This window comes from Aulostomus chinensis, chromosome 13, assembly GCF_037954235.1.
Source record: "Aulostomus chinensis isolate RoL2024-O1b breed Wild chromosome 13, RoL_Achi_v1.0, whole genome shotgun sequence".
In the NCBI taxonomy this organism is placed as follows: domain Eukaryota; kingdom Metazoa; phylum Chordata; class Actinopteri; order Syngnathiformes; family Aulostomidae; genus Aulostomus; species Aulostomus chinensis.
Genome location: NC_141332.1, coordinates 7,438,203 through 7,462,726, shown reverse-complemented (window position 1 = coordinate 7,462,726; position 24,524 = coordinate 7,438,203). Strand labels below are relative to the sequence as shown.

Here is a 24,524-nt window from a genome sequence, read left to right as displayed (position 1 = left end):
TAGAGATGCTTGCCTCCTGTCAGATAATTAGACCATGAAGTACCTTCAGGCGAAGACCCTAATTCAAGCTGCAAGCAGCATTGTGAGGGCCTGAGCCCCTGGCCTGAATCCAAGGGTGTCTTGGTCCAGTGTGGAGGCCTTGTAGTTGAGGAGTTAGAAGCCTGAGTCTGATCAGAGAGGGAGAGCAGAGCTGAGAGCTGGCCCTTTAAGAACCCCTCCCCCACTGCTCTGTCTTTGATCTGTGCTAGAGTGAGAGCAGAGCTGAGAGCTGGCCCTTTAAGAACCCCTCCCCCACTGCTCTGTCTTTGATCTGTGCTAGAGTGAGAGCAGAGCTGAGAGCTGGCCCTTTAAGAACCCCTCCCCACTGCACTGTCTTTGATCTGTGCTAGAGTGAGAGCAGAGCTGAGAGCTGGCCCTTTAAGAACCCCTCCCCCACTGCTCTGTCTTTGATCTGTGCTAGAGTGAGAGCAGGGCTGAGAGCTGGCCCTTTAAGAACCCCTCCCCACTGCTCTGTCTCTGATCTGTGCTGGAGTGAGAGCAGAGCTGAGAGCTGGCCCTTTAAGAACCCCTCCCCCACTGCTCTGTCTTTGATCTGTGCTAGAGTGAGAGCAGAGCTGAGAGCTGGCCCTTTAAGAACCCCTCCCCCACTGCTCTGTCTTTGATCTGTGCTAGAGTGAGAGCAGAGCTGAGAGCTGGCCCTTTAAGAACCCCTCCCCCACTGCTCTGTCTTTGATCTGTGCTAGAGTGAGAGCAGAGCTGAGAGCTGGCCCTTTAAGAACCCCTCCCCCACTGCTCTCTTTGATCTGTGCTAGAGTGAGAGCAGAGCTGAGAGCTGGCCCTTTAAGAACCCCTCCCCACTGCTCTGTCTTTGATCTGTGCTAGAGTGGAGAGAGAGGAGGAGCACCAGAATTGGAGTGTGTAAAAGCTGAATAAGTCTGCATACGTTGGTCAAGAGGGACTCATAATACCATATTTTTGTAGGGGTTTTTGTCAGGAATGCAGTGGTGTGTTTGTTAAAGCTGTGGGATGTATGGTGTAGACGTGAGAAGCGTTTGTTTGACAGTATGTACCCTGAGAGGACACGGTCTCCCCTTAGGCTTCCATTGTAAGGTGAAACTTGTCTCCCCCACTTGGACAGCTTATAAAGTCCAAACCGAGTAATTCAGATAAAAACCTTTAGCAACTTTTAATCAGCACAGTTGGGAGAGTAATGTGTGAAAGTTTGGAAGAGATATCATTAATGCCCTAGGAGGAGATAGATTTTCTTTGGGGAGTAAAAAAAAGTCCTCAATTTGACAGTTTTGTCCAATTTGTGGACATTCTGTTGTAGATAGGTGAGGGGACAGAGTGTAGGAATTTTGCGTCTTGATGAGAGGAGTCCAACAGTATTGGTCCCATGTTAGTGGGACATTCGTGGGAGGAGTTATAGTGCTCCAAATTATTAAAAAAAATATCTTTAAGTTGTGTGGCTCCCTAGGTGGCACTATTGACTTTTTTTTTTATTCGTGATTGTTTAGCCAGACCGGAGAAGTGTGGTGAATTTCAGCGAATTTCATGCATGTTCAGGGGGTGAAATTAGATTATGCTCATATTGCGTGTGATCATTGACAGCAAGAAGAGTCCAGGACCAGGTTTTGAATGGGTGTGTATGTGAAAACCGGCTCCAGGCCGTCTGGCCCAGCTGCCTCATGGGTGTTGGGGGGGCTGGGACACTGTTTAGTGGGTGTTTGTAGTGTTTTTAGTGCTGCTAATGTGTTGATCTGCTGAGCAAACATTAGGATTAGGTCAGACCCTAATGAGAATTGTATCACTAGTCAGATCACTAGTGACCAGCAGGGTGAACTGCTCGAAGATAGCAGAGCCACACTGTGTGTTGTCAGTTCGTGTTTGACAGAGTGGATCAGTAGTCTGCATGCAGCCTGAAGAAATATGATATCACTGCTTGAAACAAAGAAAAAAGAGAATCAAAATGCTTACAGAAAATTAAGTTTGTGTTGTGGTGGGCCTCCGTGAATAGATCATTTTAAATAAAGAGGGCCATTATGCAATGAAGTGTGATGATTCTCCCCATTGTATTCCTTGGGCCAGTGGCGTTGACATACAGCTTGCTCCCTCCATATATGCTCTTGTAAAATTAATATTTTAAAGGCTGATTTCTACAGTTTTGTAGTTGTCTGAGCTGCAGCACCATGTTAACAATGTTGCATGTCTTTGTCAGCCATGCTACTGAAACTCCAAGGATGAAGAGACTGGGAATTCATCCAGAAACTGAACAGAAAGCTGACATTAGTGTTTAGCAGTGCTCTGCTCCAAAATAAAGAACTGAACTATGGTTTTAACAATTAGTCTCAGTTGTGACCACCAGAGGTCAGACCAAGCAAGGTCAGGATTATATTCCACAGCAATACATTTCAGAAATCTTTAGCAGAGAAAAATAATGTCATTTGAGATGCTAAAGCAGTTCATGAGCCGCTCAAGTCTAATTGAAATACAAACGCACAGCTTGACATAAGCATGTTACTTTTAGTGGAGATGTTACCAGTGTTCCCGTGATTTTGTTCTGTCTAATATCCTGGCCTTCTTAGTCCAGCTTCCTTTGTCCATTCCTGTATGTATTGTTTAGCTAATTCAAGTAAATATCTTCATGTGTGTGCTTGCAGACATTCAAAAGTTTCCCTCTGTGTCTTCCAGGGTTTCTGTAAGTAGAGCCATCAAGCCTTTTTCTGAGCCTGGTCGTCCCCCCGATTGGTTCTCACAGAAGGTGAATGATCGAAAGCAACACATAATCTCTCTTTAGCCCCTTTCACAATCCACCAAAAACGCGGGTCAACACGGGATTTTCAGCACTCTGAAAGTGTCGACTCGGCATTTGCACCCGCGTCAACCGACTTGCCAAACTACCCGGGTGTTTAGCGGCTCGGCAACCGCGTCGTCTCAGGTTTCCTGCGACCTTCCCATCACATCCTGATTTTTTCACTGTGCGCCTGTCAAGCTTCACCTGTAGCTTCTTCGGCTCCCTTCCAAACTCACCAAAAACTCCATCCTCCTTCACTGCTTTATCGCTAGGACATTTTCCATCTGCGCCGAGTTTGTCTGCTTTTCAAAAGAGACAGCATTGCAATGCACACGATGACAATGCTAACGTTCGACTCGGCGATGTCCAGGTTGACGTTTGTTTACCTCTCAGTGTTCCAGCGCATGTGAAATGATGACATTGTCAGCGCGATGACGTACGAAAGGGAAAAACACAGGCACGCAGCCTCACAGCGGGAGTTCAGACCCGGGTCTGCAGGAAGCTTGAATGAACCCTGATGCCGAGCAAACGAGGGTCCAAAAACCCACGTTGACATGCGTTTTTCAGTGTGAAAGGATATTTGTGTGCTCTATTGAGAAGATAACAATGAGTGTACTGAACAGTAGCTTCAGAATAATGGATTTGTTTGTCTCTTTCTCAGCACTGTGCCTCCCAATACTCTGAGCTGCTGGAAGCCACAGAAGCACCTAAGTCAGTATTAGAATAAGCAGGAACACTTGTTTCTTTTTTTACTCGAGTTAAATCATTGCTCTCTTGTGTTCCAGGCGTAAGCGTGGTGAGAAAGGTGAGGTGGTTGAGACCATTGAGGATGTAATTGTTCGTAGACTGACCACCGAGAGGATAGAGGAGCTGAAAAAACTACTGCGAGACACTCAAGAGCAGTACAGGTACCAACACCGCTACCAAAACTAGCGTTGGAAATTCAGCTAGTCAATTGCAAATTCTTCCAGCCACTTTGTGTCTGATTAACTTTAATATAAATTTTGTTATGCTTGCTTTAAAGAACCTCCCTTAAAATACACTTCTTAACAGAAGTTTTGAAAATGCCGTTTTTTTTTATGATTAATTCGATATTGTTGTTTGTTAATCATTCAATAATAGAAATACTGCAGAACTCCATGAAAAATCTTCAGAGATACAACAGATTTGTTGTGGAAGAATATGCTGGAGTTTGGAGATAGCTCCTGCTAACATTTAGATTTAAGAATTGAGGATTGGAATCCTTGAGAGGGAAGAATGAAAAGTAGTTTACATGAAGTGACTAGAAACTAAAAGCTCATCAACCACATCTGCTGTGTAACACACAAGACAGATTCAGTCGAGGTTTTGTCCTACCCCTCCGTCCCTCTTATCCTCCACAGAGGTTAATCCAAGTTACCTGCCACTGGCCAAAATCACCTGCATTTTGCTGGTGGTGGGTGCTCATTTTCCACCCTGACCAAGACCATTTAAGGACTGCCAGATATGATCTTTAAAATCTGCGTTTCTATCCTTTCAGGAAGTTGAAGAAGGAGGTGGACCTGATACAGACAGGTCGCATGGACTCCCAGTTGAAGGAGCTGTGGACAGAGATCACACTGTGAGGCTCATTTTCACCCCAGATACTGTTATTTGCCTCACTCCTCTGTTCTTCATGTCACCACTGGTGTACTCACATTGTTCTCCTCAAAGAATGCTTAATTTTCCTTCTCCAGAAAGAAGAAGCAAGATGAGGAAGAAGCCGAGCAGAGGAGGAAAGCCACAGAAGCAGCATATCAGGGTTAAACTCTTCATTCTTGAAATGTGTCATACATTGGAAAAAAATAGTGGGACCCTGTGGGGAATATTTAAAATGTTTTATTTTTAGCTTCTTGATATGAGTTCATATCCAAGACGCCAAGGTGTGATGGCCTAACTAACATGTCTGCTCATTTACTGATTTGCAGCTCGTCAGGCAGTTAAGAACACACCTAAGCGTCTGCCCAGTGTGACTGTTCGTTCTCCTTTGGGTGCCAGTCCCCCTGCCCTTGATTCTCAGACGGAGTCGTTGGTCCCGACACCACCCATGGACACAGGAGGCGCCACCTCTGATGACACCAGCACCCACTCAGTTGTAAGAACCTGCTTAGATATGCACATCAGAACATGTTGATGGGAATACAACTTGCGCTCTGACTGATCCTTTTCTGCTGGCATCAGGCCCATGGGGTCGGAGTGTTCCTCCCGGTGACAGAGGCTCCAGGCCCTGGACCCAAAGATGGAGGTCTTGCCGTCCTCGTAGATGATTCACCACAAAAGAGGCTCTTGACCCAGAAAGCCACGCCGCCGCCTTCTCCCCTCCTGTCAGAACTGCTCAAAAAGGGCAACCTCATCTCGGCCAGCCCCCGCCTGGTGAGAGCCACTGTAGCTTGAATTCCCCCATGAATATTTCACACATTAATTTGAAATATTCATGAGGTAAAATGCACAATTTATCGTGACTACTGCTCTTTGAATTGTAACCTCCTTTGAAGTTAAAGCTACAGTATTCTACTGCAATATTGAAATTTGAAAGAAATCAATGTTTTTCATACTGTTATCTTAAATTAGTTGAGGCTCGTTATGCTAGAGTTTGTCGAGGAGTTTAATACCATGGAACCATCACGTGAGTGTTCTGAAGTTATCTAGTAGGCCTGAGATGCAAGAAGCTCATTCAACTTTTGTTAACATCAGATGTGTTGTGTTGCCTGGATTTGGTGATATCAGGTTGCTGAGGGAGACCCATCTGGAAGCCTCACCAATGGAATACAGGCGGTCACTGCTCCCTTACCACCTGGCCATGATGTCATCGCAGGTAAATACACTTGTCATAACTTAATTTGTACTCCTACATTCATAAAATGGACAGAAGTTTTGAGCATGCCAAATAAACCTCAGTTGATATTATAAGATGTAAAATCTGCATTGTTAAGTAGCCAAAAATGAAAAGATATTAAGCTACAACAGGTATACTACTGGACAGTGGTCATTACAAATTCTTTGCTCCTGAATTACTGGGGGTTGTGTGTCACTATAGACTTGTCAATACTTATAATGTGAGATTGCACTAATTTCTGGTGTTGTCATTCTCTGTGAGTGTTTGCAGACAGGGATGCAGATGCTGCAGTGAAGGCAGAGCTCGGGGAGGAGACAGGGTTGGTAGAAGAGGACCTTGTAGCTGTGTCTTACATGGGAGATGAACTAGACTTGGAGACAGTGGGAGACATCATTGCCATCATAGAGGAGAAGGTACAAACCATACTGATGTGGTAAAGGGCCCATCCACCTTAAAGATGCAATGAGAACTTGATCTTGATGTGATTTCCTGATTAAATAAAGTATATGTATACATGCCTTCTCTCAAGGGTCAAAGGTACTCTGCTGTCCAACCTATGAGGGCAGAGAGACATAGATCCCTTGGAAAAGATTATAATCTGTGGGGAATAAATATTTATGTGGAATCAAATTAGACTTATAATGCTCAAAATCACAAAACAGTCAGAGGGCTTGACAATCTGCACAAGGTATGACCCCTTTGTCTGAGAGATGGGGGGGAAAGTACATCAAGAATAATTGAATGGTGTACCGATACTGTCATCATTCACAGATCAACTTCAGGAGCAAGGATAGTGACAGTTCATCAAGAAAATAGGCTCTGGTATCATAACAGTACCGGCTGATGAATATCAGAATAGGATCGGAACTGGCAGACATGTAGGGTTAGAGTTACGAGAGCTACCCGGCCCCCAAAAATCCAAATCGGTCTGGCCCTAATTCTTAGACCCTTGATTGGAGCAAGCAGGAAACCCTTGAAACAGGTTTGCGCCCTCTTATCCTTCTAGGTGGATGACTCTGTGGAGGCCTTGGATGCAGCAGCAGTAGAAGCAGCTCTCTCTCTCTGTGAAGAGGCAGTGTCTGATGGACACACCCTCCCTGGCCCCTGGGAGACCCAGGACCCAAAGGCCTCAGAACAGACACCCACAGTCCAAGACTCCGACCACATACAGGGGCTTCAGGATGTGACTTCACTGTCTGTTCTGACACCTCCGGGCCTGGAGTGTCAGAATTCACCAGAAGCTAAGAGAGAAGACCAGCTTAAGGGAAACTATGATGGCACTGTGACAGGAAGTGATGTCACGACTTCTGCCCCCACTGATGATGGTGCAACAGGAAGTGGAGCTCTCGAAGAGGGACCATCAGGGAAAGATGCCACCGATGCATTTGTGAAGAGTGAAAGAGAAGAGTGGAGTCAGCCTGAGTCTAACCCGCCTTGCCTTGGTGCAGCAAACACACACAGAAACACACATATAAATCATACTCAAGTTTTACATCACTGTCTAATGCTTCTCTCATTTTTCTCCAACAGACTCTGAGGACAGTTCTGTGTCCGGGAAAGAGTCCAAGGTCCCTCACTCACTTACTCACTCACGCACGCACACACGCACGCGCATGCTTTGTACAAGGCAGGAAGTTGACTTTACTTGCATTTGTTGTTGAATCCAGGAAGTGAAGGAGGAGGAACCGGGGAGTGAGGGTGAACCTGATGAAGGGTTGGAGCTGAAGGAGGAATGTGGTGAGGGGGAAGGTCCCTATTTGTCAGAGGTGGAGCGGGCAGCCAGCGAAAGTGAAGATGGCTATGGACCAGCCTCCCAACGCTACACTGCAGATTCCCTGGCTAGCAGCCCAGCTTCTTCTTCCCAGCTGTGAGTGACCCTGACCAGGAGCAAACATAACAATACAGCAACAATTAAAACACTATACAAATCAGTACACAAAACATCAACATCTTGAAGAACGATAAGATATCAAAACAAAATATCACAACAATAACAACCTTGATTCATGTGATTAGGTGCACTCATGTGTAATGAGCAAATGATTGGGCTGGCTTTAGCAATGATTTCAGCTTACATGTGAAATCAGGGAAGCTGTGGCACATCTCCATTGTCTGACTGCTGACAGATATTTCTGATATCTGTCTTCTGCTTCCTATTTTCATCAATTGTAACCCCTCATTCTTCTCCTTCTTTCTTTTCTGGCCAGGTCTACATGTGGTGAGGACCAGGAGGCTGTACAGGCCCAGAAGATCTGGAAGAAAGCCATTATGCTGGTGTGGAGAGCTGCAGCTAACCACAGGTGGAGCTCCTCAACCTCAGCAGCAAATCATTTGGTGTTACCAATTCTGTAGCTCATAATCAGTATCCAACAGCTTTTTGAAACAGGTTATTGTAATACAGGGTTGTTATTTAATCAATTATGATGAATAGGGATAGATGTTAACTACGTGGAACAAGAAACACCTGCCTACTAGCACCTACCATGGGTGAGGGTTGGAACGTAGATTGACCAGTAAATCGAGAGCCTCGTCTTTTGGCTAAGTTCCCTCTTCAACACAATGGACTGGTTTAGCAACCGCATCACTGCGGATGCCGCCCCAATCTGCCTGTCAATCTCCCGCTCCATCCTACCCTCACTCGTGGATTCGGATCCCCCCCCCCGACCTGAAGTGAGCAAACCACCCTTTTCTGGCTGAGGACCATGGCCTCAGACTTGGAGGTGCTGATTCTCATCCCTGCCACTTCACATCTGGCTGCGAACTGTCCCAGTAAGAGCTGGAGATTGTGGCCTGATGGAGCTAAGAGGACCACGTCATCCGTGAAAAGCAGAGACAACATCCTCCCGCCACCAAACTCGACCCCCTCCATCACTCGGCTGTGCCTAGAAATTCTGTCCATAAAGGTTATGAATATGACTGGTGACAAAGGGCATCCTTGGCATGAGTCCAACCCTGACCGGGAACAAGTCCGACTTACTGCCTGACTGAAGATTGAAAGGCCCTTTGTAAGGGGCCATCCACCCCATACTTCCGGAGAGCTACCCCACAGGGTGCCCCTGGGAACACGGTCATAAGCCTTCTCCAGATCAACAAAACACATGTGGACTGTTTGGGCAAACTCCCATGTCCTCTCCAGCACCCTGGCAAGGGTGAAAAGCTGATCCAGGGTTCCACGGCCAGGAAGAAAACCACACTACTCCTCCTCAATCTGAGGTCTGACTATCGTCCTGACCCTCCTCAGTATCCTGGCGTAGACCTTTCCAGGGAGGCTAAGGAGTGTGATCCCCCGATAGTTGGAACACACCCTCTGGTCCCCTTTCTTAAAGATGGGGACCACCACCCCGGTCTGCCACTCCAAAGGCACCACTCCCGATGTCCACGCAGTGTTGCAGAGACGTGTCAGCCAAGACAGCCCCACAACATCCAGAGCCTTGAGATACCCAGGGCGGATCTCATCCACCCCCAGAGCTCTGCCACCGCAGAGTTGCTTAACTGCCTCAGCAACTTATGCCCCGGAGAGTGAACGACCTCGCCCCCAAGCACTCCCCAAACTCTGTCTCCTTCATGGAATACGTGTTGGTGGGATTGAGGAGTTCCTCAATGTGTTCCTTCCACTGCCCAATTATCGCCCCAGCTGATGTCAGCAGCCTTCCGTCCCCACTGTAAAAAGTGTAGGCAAGTTGTTGCCTCCACCGCCCCCCCTGAGGTGACGGATGGTTTGCCAGAACCTTTTTGAAGGCGACCGATGGCCTCACGGAGCTCCTCCCATACCTGCGTTTTTGCATTGGCGACTGCCATGGCTGCACACCGCTTGACCTGCCAAAACCAGTCGGCGGCCTCTGAAGACCCACAGGCCAATCATGCCCTGTAAGCCTCCTTCATCAGCCTGACGGCTCCCCTCATCTCTGTTGTCCACCAGCAGGTTCAGGGATTACCGCTGCCACCGGCCCCAGCAGCTTCATGGCCTCAGCCACCAAAAGCCACCTCAACAGTGGCAGAGCGGAACATGGCCCATTGTGACTCAATGTCCCCCATGGCCCCCAGGATGTGGTCAAAGCTCTGCCAGAGGTGGGAGTTGAAGATCATTCTGACAGGTTCTTCCGCCAGGCATTCCCAGCAAACCCTCACTACTCGTTTGGGCCTGCCAGGTCTGTGCGGCGTCTTCCCCTGCCACCTGATCCAACTCACCACCAGATGGTGATCAGTTGACAGCTCAGCTCCTCTCTTTACTTGAGTGTCCAGAACATGCGGTCGCAGGTCAGATGATACGACTATAAAATCGATCATAGACCTGCGACCTAGGATGTCCTGGTGCCACGTGCACCGGTGGGCATCGTTATGCGAACATGGTGTTAGTTATGGACAAACTGCGACTTGCACAGAAGTCCAATAACTTCACACCACTTGGGTTCAGGTCGGGCCTGCCATTCCTCCCAATCGCGCTCTTCCAGGTCACACTGTCATTGCCAACATTAGCGTTGAAGTCCCCCAGTAGGACAATGGAGTCCCCAGTCGGGGCACCATCCAGCACCCTTCCTCAAGACTCCAAAAATGGTAGGTACTCTGAACTGCTGTTCGGCGCATAAGTGCAGACAACAGTCAGCACCCGCACCCCGACCCAAAGGTGCAGGGAACCAACCCTTTCGTCCAACAGGGTAAACCCCAACGTACAGGAAGAAAGTCTGGGGGCTATCAAAAAGCCCACCCCGGCCCTCCACCTCTCACCTGGAACAACTCCAGCGAAAGACAGAGTCCAACCCCTCTCAAGGACTTGGGTTCTGGACACGGAGCTATGTGTCGAGGTGAGGTGAGGCCGACTATATCTAGCCGCTAATGCTGAACCTCTTCCACCAGCTCCGCCTCCTTCCCCTCCAGAGAGGTAACATTCCATGTCCCAAAAGCCAGCTTCCATGCCTGGGGATCAGACAGCCAAGGCCCCCGCCTTGGACTGCAGCCCAAACCACATTGCACCGGACCCTTCCGGTTCCTCCTACGGGTGGTGGGTCCACGGGAGGACGTGTCCATGTATCCCTTTCGGGCTGGGCCCAGCCGGACCCCATGAACTAAGGCCCGCACACCAGGCATTCGCCATCGAGCCCCTTCCCCGGGCCTGGCTCCAGGGCAGGGCCCCGATGTCCCTCCAGGCTGGGTACACAAACACCTAGAGCTTACTTCCATGAGGGGTCTGTTCAACCATTCTTTGTCTAGCCCTTCGCCTAGGACCAGTCTGCCTTGGGTTACCCTACCAGGGGCAAAATGCCCCTGACAGCATAGCTCCTCGAGTCACGATTGCACTCAAACTCCTCCACCACGATAATGTGATGGTTCTAGGAGGAGTAACTCAAAACATGATTTATATTTTAGGTTCTTCAGCGTAGCCACCCTGCACTTTGATTACTGCTCTGCTCACTCTTGGCGTTCTCTCCTTGAGCTTCATGAGGTCATCACCTGAAATGGTTCTCCAACAGTCCTGAAGGAGTTCCAGAGGTGCTGAGCACTTGTTGGTCCTTTGGCCTTCACTCTGTGCTCCATCTCATCCCAAACATCTGGACTGGGTTCAGGTCAGGTGACTGGAGGCAAGGTCACCTGGGCCGCCCTCCGTCATTCTCCTTCTTGGTCAAGTAGCCCTCACATAGCCTGGAGGTGTGTTTGGGTTGTCGTCCTGCTGAAACATCATGATGGTCCAACTAAACGCAGACAGGATGGGATGGCGTGTTGCTGCAGGACACTGTGGTAGCCATGTTGGTTCAGTGGGCCTTCAGTTTGAATAAATCCCCACCTGTGTCCCCAGTAAAGTCCCCCCCCCCACCCACCATCACATCTCCTCCTCCATGCTTCACGGTTGGATCCATACATGTAGAGACTGTCCCTTCACCGTGGTCACACAAAGACACAGTGGGTGGAACCAAAGATCTCAAATATGGACTCATCAGACCAAAGCCCAGATGTCCTCTGGTCTCATGTCCATTCCTTGTGGTTCTGATCCAAACAAACGTCTTCTGCTGGTTGCTTCTCCTTGGTTGTGGTTTCCTTGCAGCTGTTGGACCATAAAGGCCTGATTGGCGCCATCTCCTCTGAACAGTTGGTGTAGAGACGTGTCTGCTACTAGAAGCTGTAAACTGGTGATTTCTGAGGCTGGGGACTGGGATGAACTCAAGGTGAACCTGAGAGGGGAAACCATTTCAGGTGATGACATCATGAAGCTCCCTGAGAGAAGGACGAGGGTTTGCAGCGCTGCAGCGAAGCAAAGGGAGGCGATTTTGAGGAAGCTGGAATATAAAACATGTTCGCAGTTATTAACAATTCTGTCTTTGCTGCATAAGTCTCTATGTATTTGATGTCTTCAGTAGGGCTGTAATCAACCAAAGAAATTCTTGGTCTAATGAAGCCCTTATATTTCGACTAAAAATCCACTAATTTTATATATGAAAACTCTACTGTGTCAACTATCAGCACAAACCTGTTGAGGAATATTGAGACAATTGTTTCTGTCAGGTTATAATAACTGACCGACGCCATCATTGGTCCTGACAGAGCCAGACTGAACACAGGAGCTCAGCATCGCGGCTGAGACACAAATAGACTTTTAACTTAAAACTTTACGCTCAAACACAAAAGGCAAGTCCACGGTAAGAATTTTTACAATTAAAACAAAAACAATTATTCGACTAAAACCTTGAAGTGTCAATTCTGATGTGTTCATGTGCTCAAAACTGACGGGGCAACCTAAGGTGGACACGTTAGCTCACCGTTTCTAGGTGATACGTCGTGTTTGTAGTGGAGCTGTGACATGAAAACTGTTGTTTGCAAACTTTGCATTCGACTTTTTTTCAATGATCTGTTTTCAAGAAATGCTGCCCCGCTGCAGATGTCTTTGACATGGTGGACGAGGACTGACTTGAAATGAAACTGTCAAAATTAAATATACATTCATCAAACCACCAGACGTTGGCCTTCTAGTACTCTTCAGTCTGTCTGTCTCTAGTGGGTCGGGCGAGTCCAAAATAGTAAAAACAAGGTGGGTGTTCAGAGATGGATTGCCATCTGTGAAACAGGGGTGCTTTGAAAACACCCCCATTAGCACTTGGTACTTTCCTCCTGACTAATAAATCGGCCAGTAGACTGGGAGATTACAGCCCTAGTCTTCAGTATGGATCTACCATATAGAAATGAGTAAAAATACAGAAAAATCTCTGAATGAGAAGGTGTGCCAAAACTTTTCACTGGTAGTGTAAATGGGACAGGATCGTGTCAAGGACAGCTCCAGGATCAATAAATTCATGTACAAAATAAGATGAATATTGTATAATCATATTAAAACTACCATATTTACTCCATCCTGCCATTTCCTGGTGAACAATGTGATTTTTTTTATGGGCTTTTTGTATCTCTCAGGTATGCCAGTGTCTTCTTGCAGCCCGTGTCAGATGACATTGCTCCTGGCTACCACAGTATCGTACACAGGTGAGAGCAAAGCAAACATGCCTGTATGCTAGTTTCAGAGAAATTTAAGGACATTGTTTTGTACAGGTTCTGTAGGCTTCATGACTCCTTAGTAGCATTGACAGGTCCAGAGAATCTTTGGTGTTAAACAAACATTCCACATTTTTTTTCTACAGCTAATTGTATTGACACTCAATTTAATGGCATAAAATTCAAATGCTCATCCTCTTGCAGACCAATGGATTTGTCGGCCATCAAGAAGAACATCGAATCTGGTGTAATCCGTACCACTGCAGAGTTCCAGCGTGACATCATGCTGATGTTTCAGAACGCTGTCATGTACAATTCATCTGACCATGATGTCTACCACATGGCGCTTGAGATGCAGCGTGATGTCCTGGAGCACGTCCAGCAGTTCCTGGCTACCCAGCTCATCATGCAGACTTCAGAGAGCGCCATCTCTGCCAAGAGCCTCCGCGGCAGGGAAGGAAATCGTAAACCAGGGGAGCCAGCTGAGAAGGTGTGTTGAGCAGTCAGGCCTTATTATTGCTCCTTAAATGTCTTTTAGGTTGTAACAAGGGTCTGGTTTTCAGAGTCTTGCCACTGATGTCTCACATACTGTCTTAGGTAACCTGAGCAGAGGTGGGCCCAGCTCGGCAAACTCCAAACACACGTAGCAGGTTCTCAAATCATGTGACGAAAGGTGCGATAGCAATCTTTACAACTCCATTTTATCAGGATTGTTTTGGCTCAGCACCAGCAGTCCCATTCTCCTGAACACCTATTTCAGCAGCGCCTTGAGGGGATTCCTACTAATTTGGTATAAATGTTCATTTGGACTCAAGGATGAGTCAGCAAGGTTTTGTTGATCAGAGGACCAAATGGCTGTGTGTAATTAATGGTGACAAAATTTCACACCAAAGTATGATAGCAAGAAGAGCTAAAGTGATGACATTTCTGATCCGAAAGGTCAAAGACCACTTTAGAGTTTGCACACATGCTTATTCTTCAGTGGTATCCCAGCAATGCCTTTAGCGACTGTGGATAAGGGTTTTAAATTTCAGGAAAAAAACAAAAACAAAAACATTTGTGTTAATTTTTTTTTTTTTTTAATTCCTTTAAGTCTTCCTTACATACAATTTATTTTTAGTCCGGACAAACATGGATGTGGACATCACTCAATAAGTTAAACATGGAGCACATTTTGTAGTTGTAGTTTCACATGCTTATTACTCAGATCAGATTCAGTTTTCTCAGTGGGTTCTAATCATAATCAGGGGCACAAAAATATCCTGATTTATAAAACGCTGTGCATGCTCGTCCTACCCCTGTTTCCCTTTATAAATCGCAGATGTATGCACAGCCACATTCAACCTGAGATGGTGGATGTAGAGCAGCTGGAGAATGATTAACACCAGCCGGCTGATCAATTGCTCCTCACAGAGAATCGTGGCAACAACCGTAATGAGGAGCGAGAAAAGTGGATCGTGAGTCTTGACGCGAGACTGTCACAGTGTTCATTTGTGTAGGCTTCACTGTGGTGAGATTGGATGCATTTGAATGAGAATGAGGTGTGTCACGAGTAAGAGCTGCTGCTGGCTTTATTAAAACACTTTGATCAAGACTCCTACACAATCACATGTTCATGTACACGGCAGAAAATTTTACCCAATAAAACTACAATAGTACTTAGTGATGGCCACAACATGAAGATGTATTCTCTAATTCTTTAATATGATGATGATATTTCGTCCTCTGCTCCGTTGATAGCAATAGTGAGGAAGCACTGTTGGAGCGCACTTCTACTCTTAATTAGATGTTGTACATGTTTCATATTCAAACAGTGTTGATTGGACAGTTCACTCCAGCTCAAGTGTATGTACCACGTTTGGATAGGATAGCATAAATGGAATTAAAGTTTGATTGTAAATGAAAAATGTGTGAGATGCGTCATTATACAATTTGTCGACAATTCACCACCTCACAGCCTATCGCCAGTGTGCCTTGTCTCCAAAACGGTTGTACACGTGGGTCACAGATATGGTAGATGACCTCACATGTTCCTGTCAAATTCATTTCTTATAAATTGCGAAGTGCCATACGCCATCCTCTGTGTGGACACATTTCTAAATGAGGTCCCAGCTCTGTGCATGTCTACAGCTCAACATGCGTCGACTGACCCATCCTACATCTGATCCTAGGACAGTGTGGCTTTAAAGCTGTCACTAATCCTTTACATGATGTTATCTCTGTATAACTTGGGCCATCACTTGTTGAGCTGTGCTACTTTTATATCTAAATATAAATCGCCTCTTTACCATTTTTCCACTCTAGTTGAATGATTAGTGCCAGCTTTTCCAGCAAACCCTCTTTTTGCCATGAGAAACTGCAGTTAAGATTGACGAAAGGGTTGCAGTCAGAGGGTTCGGGTTAGTTGCAGCTGGGAAGGCACAGCCAGCTTCAAGTAATCTAATCTGGAATCAAATCAGATGTTCCTGTTCACTGCACTGAGTTGCACTGCTCTTGGTAAAGTTTGTTGATGTTGATCATAAAGTGACTGCACCTCTGTTCTCAAATGAAATACCCAATCCCATCACTGTAATGGTTGGATTCCCTCAAGGTTCCACTGATCAGTATATCTTACTTTTGGTATTCTCCTGATGGCTGAGGAGTGATGGTGTCCATCATGTCTCGAACGCAAGGGCTCTTTCTCCGATCCTGACCCTTAACCCAATTATAGTTGAAAAGTACACAATATTACATTTATACTATTGTACTAAGTCTTAAGCACACAATACTCTCCTCTTGGCTCGCTCTGACATACCTCAGTGGAATAATTCCTGTTTTTGTTGCTTTGATGCTTTTCTCTCCTCTGTCCGTTCATCTGTCTGACTCTAATGAACTTCCTTAACTGCTGTTGTGTGTTTGTGCTGCTTGTGTGTAAATGTGGACATCTTGTCCTGAGTGTTTATCTGACAGGGTTCCTGTAGATCATGGAATTTGTTGAAGGAAAGAGGAATATGTTGTGTTTTCTTCCAGGATATATTGGAGGTTTACTTTTCCCACAAATGTATAAAATGTTTTAATCTCTGGTCAGTCACCAATGAAATACATTTGTGGTTGCCAGAAGTGCCATAATTGAGCGACGGATGCAACCCAGACACAAACGGGCAGGGGTGTATCCTGTTAATGTCTGCTTCCTTTACCTGCTTTTCTATCTTTCTGTAACTGAATTTGATGCCTGCATTGTGGGTCTGTCATGTTCTTATGTTTTTGTGTGTGTGTGTGTGTGTGTGTGTGTGTGTGTGTGTGTGTGTGTGTGTGTGTGCGCGTGCGCACATATCTATATCTGTATGTCTATAGATATCTATATATCTAGATCGATATAGATATACAGATATCTCTATATCTAGGTATTTCTATATCTATATCTAGATATCTATAAATAGATATCTCTATAAATAGATATCTCTATCTAGATATAGATATAGAAATATCTATATCTAGATAGAGATATCTCTATAAATAGATATCTCTATCTAGATATAGATATAGAAATATCTATATATAGATATAGATATCTCTATATCTATATCTAGATATTTCTATATCTAGATATAGAAATATCTAGATATAGAAATATCTAGATATAGATATAGAGATATCTAGATATAGATATTTCTATATATATAGATATTTCTATATCTAGATATAGAAATATCTAGATATAGAGATATCTGTACAGTGATACCTCTATATATAGAGATATCTACCATTCAAAAGTTTGGCCACGCCTCCTCTTTTACTGGTTCCTCTTTATTTTCATGAGTTTTTACATTGTAGGTTCTCCCTGAAGGCATCAAGACTATGAATGAACACATCTGGAATTCTGTATTCAACAAATCATGTAATAACTCCAACAGGTTCTATGTTCTAGGTTCTTCTTACGGCCTCCCTCTGACTCCTGCTCCTCTCACTATTGGCGTTCTCTCCTTGAGCTTCATGAGGTCATCACCTGAAACGGTTCTCCAACAGTCTTGAAGGAGTTCCAGAGGTGCTGAGCACCTGTTGGTCCTTTGGCCTTCACTCTGTGCTCCATCTCATCCCAAACATCTGGACTGGGTTCAGGTCAGGTGACTGGAGGCCAGGTCACCTGGGCTGCCCTCCATCACTCTCCTTCCTGGTCAAGTAGCCCTCACACAGCCTGGAGGTGTGTTTGGGTCGTCGTCCTGCTGAAACATCATGATGGTCCAACTAAACGCAGACCGGATGGGATGGCGTGTTGCTGCAGGACACTGTGGCAGCCATGTTGGTTCAGTAAAGGCCCCCCCATCACACCTCCTCCTCCATGCTTCACGTGGGAACCATGCATGTAAAGACGTCCCTCCTCCTTTTCTGTGTTCCACAAAGACATGGCGGTGGAACCAAAGCTCTCAAATGTGGACTCATCAGACCAAAGCCCAGATGTCCTCTGGTCTCATGTCCACTTCTTGTGGTTCTGGTCCAAACAAACCTCCTCTACTGGTTGCTTCTCCTTGGTGGTGGTGGTTTCCTAGCAGCTGTTGGACTATCACTGATTGGCGCCGTCTCCTCTGAACCGTTGGTGCAGAGACGTGTCTGCTACCAGAACTCTGAGGCGTTCATCTGGGCTCCAGTCTGAGGAGCTGTTAACTGGTGGTTCCTGAGGCTGGGGACTGGGATGATCTCCTCCTCAGCAGCAGAGGAGACTCTTGGTCTTCCTCTCCTGGGCCGTCCTCATGTGAGCCGGTTTCATCGTGGCGCTTGATGGTTTTTACGACTGCACTCGGGGACGCATTCAAAGTTTTTCCAGTTTCCTGGACTGAGTGACCTTCAGGTCTTAGAGCACTGATGGACGGTGGTTCCTCTCTACTGAGCTGATGGTTCCTGCCATGACATGAATTCTAGCAGTGGTCAAACAGAGCTGTCAGCTGGGGAGCAGCCTGACTTCTGCTCAGCTCAACTGATGCTCCCAACCAGTGAGAAGGCAGGAAACTTCACCACTGAACCCTGACAAGGTGAACCTGAGAGGGGAAACCATTTCAGGTGATGACATCATGAAGCTCCCTGAGAGAAGGACGAGGGTTTGCAGCGCTGCAGCGAAGCAAAGGGAGGCGACTTTGAGGAATCTGGAACATAAAACACGTTTATTTATTATCTTTGCTACATAATTCCATATACCTGGCTTCATATATTTGATGTTTTCAGTATGAAACTACAATGTAGAAAGTAGTAAAAATAAAGAAAAAGCATTGAAAACTGCTCACTTAATTGCACCCTATGGGGATAAAATTTTCTGAATCTAAGTGAGAAGGTAGAGGTGTGTCCAAACTTTTGAGAGGATGTGTGTTTTGTGTGTATATATCAAAATATGTGTGTGTGTGTTCCGTGCATAAGCAAAGTGGGCGCTCGTCCCTCCACGTGCTTTCTCACACACGAGTGTGTGTTTTCTCTCTCTCTCTTTCTCACTCCAATGTTTGTCCTCCTACAGGACAGTGTCCCAATGGCCTCTCCTGCTTTCCTTCTCTCTCTCTTTGTAAGTATTCAGGTTCTCCGTTTGCTCTCACAAGAACCAGGCCACGTGCTCCACATGCTTGCTTGTTTCTCTCTCTCTCTCTCTCTCTCTCTCTCTCTCTCTCTCGATGCTTGGTTATAAGACTTTAATTGTTCAGTTCAACACACTGACCTGGCGACTATTAGGAACACTAATGGGATCTGTTGCTCAGCTCTCAGTGGGAGTTATCATAAACCAAAGAGCTGAAAATCTGGATCACGGGTCAACTCATTCATAGAACAAACAGTTATTTTGTCAGACATCCTGCAACATCATTCATTCTGTTAGGTTTCTGTCCTTTGGGAGAAGTCTCATTGAATCTCTTTACTATTTACTTTTAGAAAAATTCCTGTCAGCCAGTAAGCACAATATTAGGACCCTGCCCTCTCATATGGAACAGGGCCACAATTTTTTTACACTGTAATGATGTGAAAATGGTCTATATTTCTTCCATTACCAGTGGTTTTGCTCTCAGTAGTCCTAAAACATGTAAATAAGTTATCTACAATCTACAGTTTCATTTGGCAGATACTTTTGTCCAAAGCAACATACATGACAAGCAAGACTTTAGACTGGAGGGAGAAACCTTAGTAAGCGCGACAAGGTGCTTTAAATTTGATTGGCCTCTGGTGCTGCCACCTAGTGGCAGAAGAAGTGACAGGTTTTCGTTTTGTTCTTTTTTTTCCCCCCTTCTTAATATTATTTAACCACAACTGATTGTGTAACATTAAGTTCCCTCATCTCCAAGTTGCAGGGGTTTTGGTTTCATATCAGAGGTCTATGTTTCACACTAGCTTAAGATATTTTATTGTTTAAAATACATTACTAAATACCGTACTTGTGAACTACAAAGCATCTATATCATGACCATCGCTAACAAGAGTGTAAAGGAGTCTACAGCGGTTGTGGAAGTCATTAAAGGTCATCAGGGGGAAACACAAGAAGCCTATGCTTAGGGCGCGTTTCCACTGGCTCACTTCGGCTCCAGTCGGGTGGGGTCGGATCGGGTCGGTATGGCTCGGTATGGGTGTGTTTCCACTCGCACTGGTACCACATCAGTGTGGGTGGACTCACCGGCCGAGAGTTCCCTGGCGTAATTACTGTGAGACACAACAACAACAACGGAGGTCATGGAGGCAGCGTGACGCCTGCTGCTCGTCAGGGTTTTTTTCTTAAACTAAAAGGGAGGGAGGACAGACAGGCGAGGCTTCAAGTGGTGAAACAGAACCACCAAGAAAAGAATAAGAGAATTCACCGAGCCATGACCAGGATTCCACCGAAGCCAGGATGATAGGAAGTTACCCAATCAGAGCCCAGCTATGTGTTTATGTCACATTCTAGTCCCAACTCGGCTCACTTGGAACCCCAGCGGAGCAGGGACCAAAATGGTAACGTTAGTACCGTGTTGGGGCCGATGGAAACAGGGCCAAACCGACCTGACCCGAGCCGAAGTGAGCCAGTGGAAACGCGCCCTTAGTGGTGGTGATGACCTTGAAGTCGTGACCCTGGTGTAGCTCCTTCATAGGCTAACGTTAGCTTAGCACTGCTAACCGTAGCATCCAGGCTTCCAGCATCATCAGAGGGTTCATTAGTGAAGATGATCTTGATGAACTCAACCTGGAAGATCATCAACTTTTGTTCACCAGAGCTGATTTACTGATTCAATCACCACAATCACATGGAGCGATCCTATTGGCTGCTGGGGGAGGAGCCAGGAGATGATCACTTCCTGTTGGACTCCAAACACACCTCATCCCTGACATAATCACCTTCTGTTGGACAACAAACACACCTCATCCTTGACATGATCACTTCCTGTTGGACTACAAACACACCTCATCCCTGACATAATCACCTTCTGTTGGACTACAAACACACCTCATCCTTGACATAATCACTTCCTGTTGGACAACAAACACACCTCATCTCTGACATGATCACTTCATGTTGGACTACAAACACACCTCATCCTTGACATAATCACTTCCTGTTGGACAACAAACACACCTCATCCCTGACATAATCACTTCCTGTTGGACAACAAACACACCTCATCCCTGACATGACCACTTCCTGTTGGACTACAAACACACCTCATCCCTGACATGATCACTTCCTGTTGGACTACAAACACACCTCATCCCTGACATGATCACTTCCTGTTGGACAACAAACACACCTCATCCCTGACATGATCACTTCCTGTTGGACAACAAACACACCTCATCCTTGACATAATCACTTCCTGTTGGACAACAAACACACCTCATCCCTGACATGATCACTTCATGTTGGACTACAAACACACCTCATCCCTGACATGATCACTTCCTGATGGACTACAAACACACCTCATCCCTGACATGATCACTTCCTGTTGGACTACAAACACACCTCATCCTTGACATAATAACTTCCTGTTGGACAACAAACACACCTCATCCCTGACATAATCGCTTCCTGTTGGACAACAAACACACCTCATCCCTGACATGATCACTTCCTGTTGGACTACAAACACACCTCATCCCTGACATGATCACTTCCTGTTGGACTACAAACACACCTCATCCCTGACATGATCACTTCCTGTTGGACTACAAACACACCTCATCCCTGACATAATCACTTCCTGTTGGACTACAAACACACCTCATCCCTGACATAATCACCTTCTGTTGGACAACAAACACACCTCATCCTTGACATGATCACTTCCTGTTGGACTACAAACACACCTCATCCCTGACATAATCACCTTCTGTTGGACTACAAACACACCTCATCCTTGACATAATCACTTCCTGTTGGACAACAAACACACCTCATCTCTGACATGATCACTTCCTGTTGGACTACAAACACACCTCATCCTTGACATAATCACTTCCTGTTGGACAACAAACACACCTCATCCCTGACATAATCACTTCCTGTTGGACAACAAACACACCTCATCCCTGACATGACCACTTCCTGTTGGACTACAAACACACCTCATCCCTGACATGATCACTTCCTGTTGGACTACAAACACACCTCATCCCTGACATGATCACTTCCTGTTGGACAACAAACACACCTCATCCCTGACATGATCACTTCCTGTTGGACAACAAACACACCTCATCCTTGACATAATCACTTCCTGTTGGACAACAAACACACCTCATCCCTGACATGATCACTTCATGTTGGACTACAAACACACCTCATCCCTGACATGATCACTTCCTGATGGACTACAAACACACCTCATCCCTGACATGATCACTTCCTGTTGGACTACAAACACACCTCATCCTTGACATAATAACTTCCTGTTGGACAACAAACACACCTCATCCCTGACATAATCGCTTCCTGTTGGACAACAAACACACCTCATCCCTGACATGATCACTTCCTGTTGGACTACAAACACACCTCATCCCTGACATGATCACTTCCTGTTGGACTACAAACACACCTCATCCCTGACATGATCACTTCCTGTTGGACTACAAACACACCTCATCCCTGACATAATCACTTCCTGTTGGACTACAAACACACCTCATCCCTGACATGATCACTTCCTGTTGGACTACAAACACACCTCATCCCTGACATGATCACTTCCTGTTGGACTACAAACACACCTCATCCCTGACATGATCACTTCCTGTTGGACAACAAACACACCTCATCCCTGACATGATCACTTCCTGTTGGACTACAAACACACCTCATCCCTGACATGATCACTTCCTGTTGGACTACAAACACACCTCATCCCTGACATGATCACTTCCTGTTGGACTACAAACACACCTCATCCCTGCAGCACTCTTTTCACTCCTGAGGAAAATATCAGGCTCTTAGGCTAGACGTGCTTCTCTTTTCTCTGGCTGGGCATCATCATCAAAACATGAGAGCTGTAAGAGTCAACTTAAATTTTCCCACAGTGTGCTACCTAGCTTGACCATGAGCAGACACTCACTCACTCACTTTCCTCAATATATAAACAACCCAACCATTGAATTATAACCCTGCAGAATGAAGTACCAGCATCAGTTCTACTGTGACGCACAGCAACATTTAGTACATGGTGTCTCTATCACTATCATAAACATGTAAGTTTTGTTTGCTCACTTGGACACAATATTGTCGTACACGCACACACAAACACACACAGGCTCCAGTAATCTCATCAGTCAGCTTCTGTCGAGCTTTGGTTAATGAACCCACGTCAGTTTCCTTTGTTCTTCTGTTTCCATGATTGTGTGTTGGCATGTTTTAATTTGTTGTCCTCCTGCTTAAGTTTCTTTGATCATTGTGTTTTTCTGTTCTTCATTTGAGGAGGAAGCCCCTCTGAGGTGGACTGTGCTGTGTTTTTGTGCAGTCTCTCCTTTCACTCTGTCCAGTTAAACTTTTGAACTTTTCAGTTTCAAACTTTGAATAGTTTTCCTGCTCTCCTTCCTTCCCCCTCAACTTCTCCACCCCTGTCTCTCTACTGCAGGATGGTGGCACCAGGGGGCGCCGTAGTGCCATGGAGGCAGACCTCAAAATGAAGAAATAGACCAGTAGAGAGCAGGACATGAGCAAGATAAGAAGACAGTGCAGAGTACTACGTGTCATGAGAGCCCTGTGCAGTCTTTGTGTGTGTGTGTGTGTGTGTGTGTGTGTGTGTGTGTGTGTGTGTGTGTGTGTGTCTGAAAGAGCTGCTGGGAGTCTTCTGGTTATGACTCATACGCCAAAGTGGGAGATTTCCAGCCAACATACCACTTTCCTATCTGATGAGTATCACCTCATCAGCAATGGAAGCTCATTGTTCTCCTTTGCTGGGGGGTCAGCGGTGGACTGAGTGGGTCACAGATGTATAATAATAATAATACTCTAATGTGGGCTTACGCCAGACAGTCAGACCATTCAAGTATATTAGAAACTACTGATGTGTTATCTTTTATCAGGAAAGGTTGTTCCATGGAGGAAATCAGATGTCCAGTAACAGAGAGTGACTGCCAGTACTTAAATTGTTTCCAGTACTTCAAGGAACACAGTGTTTACCATGATTTTAGCCTGTCGCTCCACCTCCATGCGTTTGCCTTTTCACTGTCTTGCTACAAAGCACAGGTCTTTCAGCTGTTAAATTCAGCTCTGATCTGTCAGAGTAAGCAGTTGTTCAATTTACACCAACTGCCCGGCAACGGTCACCTCTCTGTCTCTGTAGCGTTGCATTCAAGTACATTCTGACATCTGAAATATCCTCAAGAGAAGGTAGCAATCACAGATGTGTGAACATGCAAATTGGGTTTTTCTTGCTTTAAAAATTATTCCAAAATAATAATTTCAATATTAATTTTACAATCAATTATGGACTAAAAATGCTACATATTTTTCTCCTGTTGCCTGTTATATTCTCTGTTTTATACTGTAAACTAAGTATTTATATTGTTTTAAAGTATTTTAGGGCAAAAAAAAACACAAGTTCATCAATCAGAAAATAAATTCATCGCTGTTAAATTCCAGCTTCATCACAGTTTAGTAGTTTTACTGTATTTTATTCATGTACTGACATTTATATGTTAACATCAGCATCCCAGATGTCTGTGATGGGAGCTCCTCCAAGTGCTGATGTAACTTGAGAAAGTTAATATTAACTTTTACTTGGAAAATAAATGGAAGTCAAACTCTAAGAGTATCAGCTTATTAATCTTTAAACAATGTGCTTGGAACAGTAGTTGGCGTTGTGGTCCTGCTGAGGGATTCAGGTTGTTAGACGGGACTTTGGTACCTGGGTGATGAGCCGTGTAGGGTTTTGTGTTTGGGTAGCGTATATGTTTATCATGTGTTTTTATGTTGTACATTTGTTAAATAAA

The 24,524-nt window shown here is 45.5% G+C and overlaps 1 protein-coding gene across 2 annotated transcripts in view; it reads left to right on the top strand.

Annotated features, from left to right (window-relative positions):
- brd8b (bromodomain containing 8b) overlaps positions 1-24,524 on the top strand; it is a 25,593-nt gene extending 1,069 nt beyond the window's left edge. Inside the window, exons 3-19 of one of the 2 annotated variants that reach the window (XM_086222929.1) lie at positions 2,692-2,761; positions 3,456-3,505; positions 3,580-3,702; positions 4,314-4,394; positions 4,510-4,574; positions 4,741-4,907; positions 4,994-5,185; positions 5,540-5,627; positions 5,919-6,061; positions 6,655-7,090; positions 7,179-7,216; positions 7,316-7,515; positions 7,856-7,948; positions 13,044-13,112; positions 13,326-13,611; positions 18,601-18,645; positions 23,165-24,524. In XM_086222929.1, the coding sequence (XP_086079055.1) occupies positions 2,692-2,761; positions 3,456-3,505; positions 3,580-3,702; positions 4,314-4,394; positions 4,510-4,574; positions 4,741-4,907; positions 4,994-5,185; positions 5,540-5,627; positions 5,919-6,061; positions 6,655-7,090; positions 7,179-7,216; positions 7,316-7,515; positions 7,856-7,948; positions 13,044-13,112; positions 13,326-13,611; positions 18,601-18,645; positions 23,165-23,224 (2,206 nt within the window). In that variant the 3' untranslated portion in view covers positions 23,225-24,524. Of the gene's footprint in view, positions 1-2,691; positions 2,762-3,455; positions 3,506-3,579; positions 3,703-4,313; positions 4,395-4,509; positions 4,575-4,740; positions 4,908-4,993; positions 5,186-5,539; positions 5,628-5,909; positions 6,062-6,654; positions 7,091-7,178; positions 7,217-7,315; positions 7,516-7,855; positions 7,949-13,043; positions 13,113-13,325; positions 13,612-18,600; positions 18,646-23,164 lie in introns of both variants that reach the window. The other variant, XM_086222928.1, reaches the window with a different exon arrangement.